General features: G+C 40.6%; 1 protein-coding gene across 1 annotated transcript in view; it reads right to left on the reverse strand.

Annotated features, from left to right (window-relative positions):
• Nucleotides 1–3,352, reverse strand: part of LOC128249715 (uncharacterized) — a 23,006-nt gene that overhangs the window by 3,446 nt on the left and 16,208 nt on the right. Inside the window, exon 4 of the mRNA XM_052974146.1 lies at nt 1,746–1,976. Within this exon, the coding sequence (XP_052830106.1) occupies nt 1,746–1,976 (231 nt within the window). The remainder of the gene's footprint in view (nt 1–1,745; nt 1,977–3,352) is intronic.

Consider the following 3,352-nt stretch of genomic DNA (forward strand, 5'->3'; position numbering starts at 1 on the left):
TTGATGTGGTTAAGGAGAGATGGTGGTGGCGCGATCGATTTTACGAGCGCGAGCAAGGGCGGTTTGGACTAGGGGTGAGGGCTATCCTCGATGCCTGAACAGGCGGGCAAGGTACTGGGACTGGGTCTCGAAATCCTGGACCCGGCTGCACAAGCGTCGGAGGCGGAGGAACAGGGAGTAGGGGATGGCCCGCTTGGTGTGGAAGGATGGGAAGAGAGAAGTTGAGGTAGAGGTGGGAATCTGTGGGTTTGAAGAAGGCGGAGGTGGTGAGAAAGTGGGAGGGGTGGTCAATGGTAAGAGAGATATCAAGGAAGTTAACCAAGGTGTTAGAGATAGTAGATATATAGATAGAACCTACATGTGGCGTGTAAATCTGTGGATAATGCTGTTGCTGTTAGGTTTAATCACGTGACCGCTTTCAGATCAAAGATCCTTTATCAGACATTCTTTCTTTTTGCTTTTTTTTGTTCTTACAGATGTCATTGTGGTGCTGTTCAAAGGCTCAGAAGCAGTTGATGTGCCTTCAAGCTCACTTCGGTGGTTAAGGCTGGGTAATTTATTCCTAATGAAGTGTACCATCGTGATTCTGAACTTGACTGCGACCGTTCCCCTTGCTTGGATCTGTCCCCACTCTCCAGTACTAGGGTGGACAAATCCCCACCACATTGCTGGTGGTGTTGGAAAACGGCACTGGGTGGTGTGGCCTGTGGAGACGCTCCTTTCCTCCTCTAACGTGCAGCTGTCTTTTGGGCGATCCTATGTATGTCCCCCTCCAAGATCACGTCATGTGGTACACCTCATGAGATGTAAAACAGCGCTGGACGCTCTCCGTTGGCTGCCTTGCAATCATTGGACAATGGTTCTAGCAGCATGTGTCCGGTGCGTTGTTGGTGAGTGAGAGATAGTGTCTAAGGGTGTGGTTTCGTCTCATGATTTTGAAGAGGAGACCAGAGATTTTGATCGGGATGTCAACCTCCATGCAGTGAGCGAGAATGCCCTACAACCGTATCACTTTTCTTGGCAAACCTATCGGGAACTCTTCTACTTGTCTTTTGGTGATCACCTCAACCCATCTACTTCTGGAGTCCAACAGGGTAACCCACTTGGTCCTGCTCTATTGGTATTGGGCATTGGCGATGTTACCTAGAAGATAGCCGACCGAGACTTAAGTATCAGGAACCTCAATGACGCTTGTTTGAGAGGCCCTGCTGACAAGATGTTTGCATCTGCGAGGACAATGATCGAAGAACTTGGTTCTAAGAACTTTGGATTAACAGCTCCAAATGCGAGCTCTGGCTTATCAAACATCCAGCTTTACATGAGCAGACTATTAAACTATTTATTGACTGCCCAACCTCTATCGCGGTTCATCCTTCAACAGCCCAAGATTATAGTAGAAGACTCCTGCTCATGTTGCCACGCAGTGGGACTGAACCCAGAACCATGTCGTTGGGGAACAAGCTCCTTACCATATAGTCACACATATATAAAACACACACACACACACATGTGCACACACACACACGCAGACACAATATGTCAAACAGGAGTGATCAATAATTGTATATTTGTTTAGTCCATCAATTTACATCTCTTATGGCCAAGTTTCACTCAATCATTTGGTAGAGAGTAAAGGAAACAATTGGGGGTGGCATAATAGTCTAAAGCTTTTGAAGGTGACACCTCAGTACTGTCTAAATAGACTGACTAAAAGTCCCCAAAATATGAAACGAATTTGCACTTACTTCTGTTTATTTCAGTGTAAACGTCACCTTTGAGGTAACGCAAACCTGCATTGGTATGGTTATGAGTTGACATGTAGCAAGCTTTCAAATGAAAGGTGTAGTCAAACGATTGACAGGTTGGTTCTGCTTCACATCCGTAGAAACACTGCATGTAATGAATGCCATACGTGACACCCAAATCATTCGTACCCAAAACATAACCGTTGTAAACGAAATCCACAGGACATCTTCCTGAAAGAATAAAACAGATAAATGAACGTTTTGGTTCGGTTTTCTTAATTGTGGTGGGCTGCTTTTATGGTGAAGTGTTTTATTGATTTAGAGAAATGAGAAATATTAAATATATAAATATATTGGGTAAAGATATAATAATAATAGTAATAATAATAATAATAATAATAATAATAGTAATAATAATAATGATGATGATGATGATGATGATGATGATGATGATGATGATGATGATGATAATAATAATAATAATAATAATAATAATAATAATAATAATAATAATAATAATAATAATAATGCCCAGATGCTGTACCAGGTAGTGGCTCTCATGGCTTCTGATCTTAATTGATTGGAAGTGTTATCAAGTACATTGTTTTGTCTTGGTATAAAAGACGGGGCTACAGCAAATATTCTGCTTAATACCATAGATTTGTTTGTCAGTTGCTTGACCTTAACCAGTTGAGCATGTCCCTTGGTGGCTGACGATATGTGCATCTCTGATCACGAGCAGAAGTATTGGGGGAACATCATAGCCATGTGTTGAGAGGAATTCTTTGGGGTTTGAATAATTCACATTTGGAAACATGGGTGTTTTGATCAACATCCTTAAACAAACCTTATTCAGGGACCTTTTGAGCGGGATGGGCTACTCGACCTGAAGAAAATTCTAACTGGGCTCCACCTGCAAGGTCATGCGCTGTTTATCTTGATATGAGATCACCATGTCGCGCACATATGGTTGTGATGCATGTGCCTGGTGTACCCTTATCAGACGGGTAGTCATGATGGGTATACTGGGCTTCGTATATTTTACCCCAGTGTCACTTTGATGGCATGCACTGCTCTCTCACTCAATAATAATAATAATAATTGCAAGAACACTATAGTTTTCTATGTTCGGGCATACAAACGATCATCTTTAAAAACATTAAAAACCGTTAATATTTACAACTTCTGTGAATACCTACTCTTTCCTTTCTGCTTGAATATTCGAAAATGCAAACATCCTTTTTATTGCAAGAAAACTACAGTTTTCTCTGTTTGTATATACAAACGATCATCTTTAGAAAATTTTAAACTTTGATATCTACAATTGTGTGTGAAAATTTTACCCTTTTTTTCTCACTGACTACGCGAATATGTAAACATACCTTTTCTTGCAACAAATCAAACGCACGATATAAATAAAGGAGATAAGCACCTGGCAATATATACAAACTGCACAATTACGAAAACTATAAACCACAGAAAAACCTATAAAAAGAAAAAGAAAATTCAAAAAATCCCGCCACAATCGCCCCAAAATTAAAAAATTCAACGATGTAAACGTCACTATGTGTGTGTATATATATATATATATATATATATATATATAT

Source organism: Octopus bimaculoides, chromosome 17 (genome assembly GCF_001194135.2).
Source record: "Octopus bimaculoides isolate UCB-OBI-ISO-001 chromosome 17, ASM119413v2, whole genome shotgun sequence".
NCBI lineage: Eukaryota > Metazoa > Mollusca > Cephalopoda > Octopoda > Octopodidae > Octopus > Octopus bimaculoides.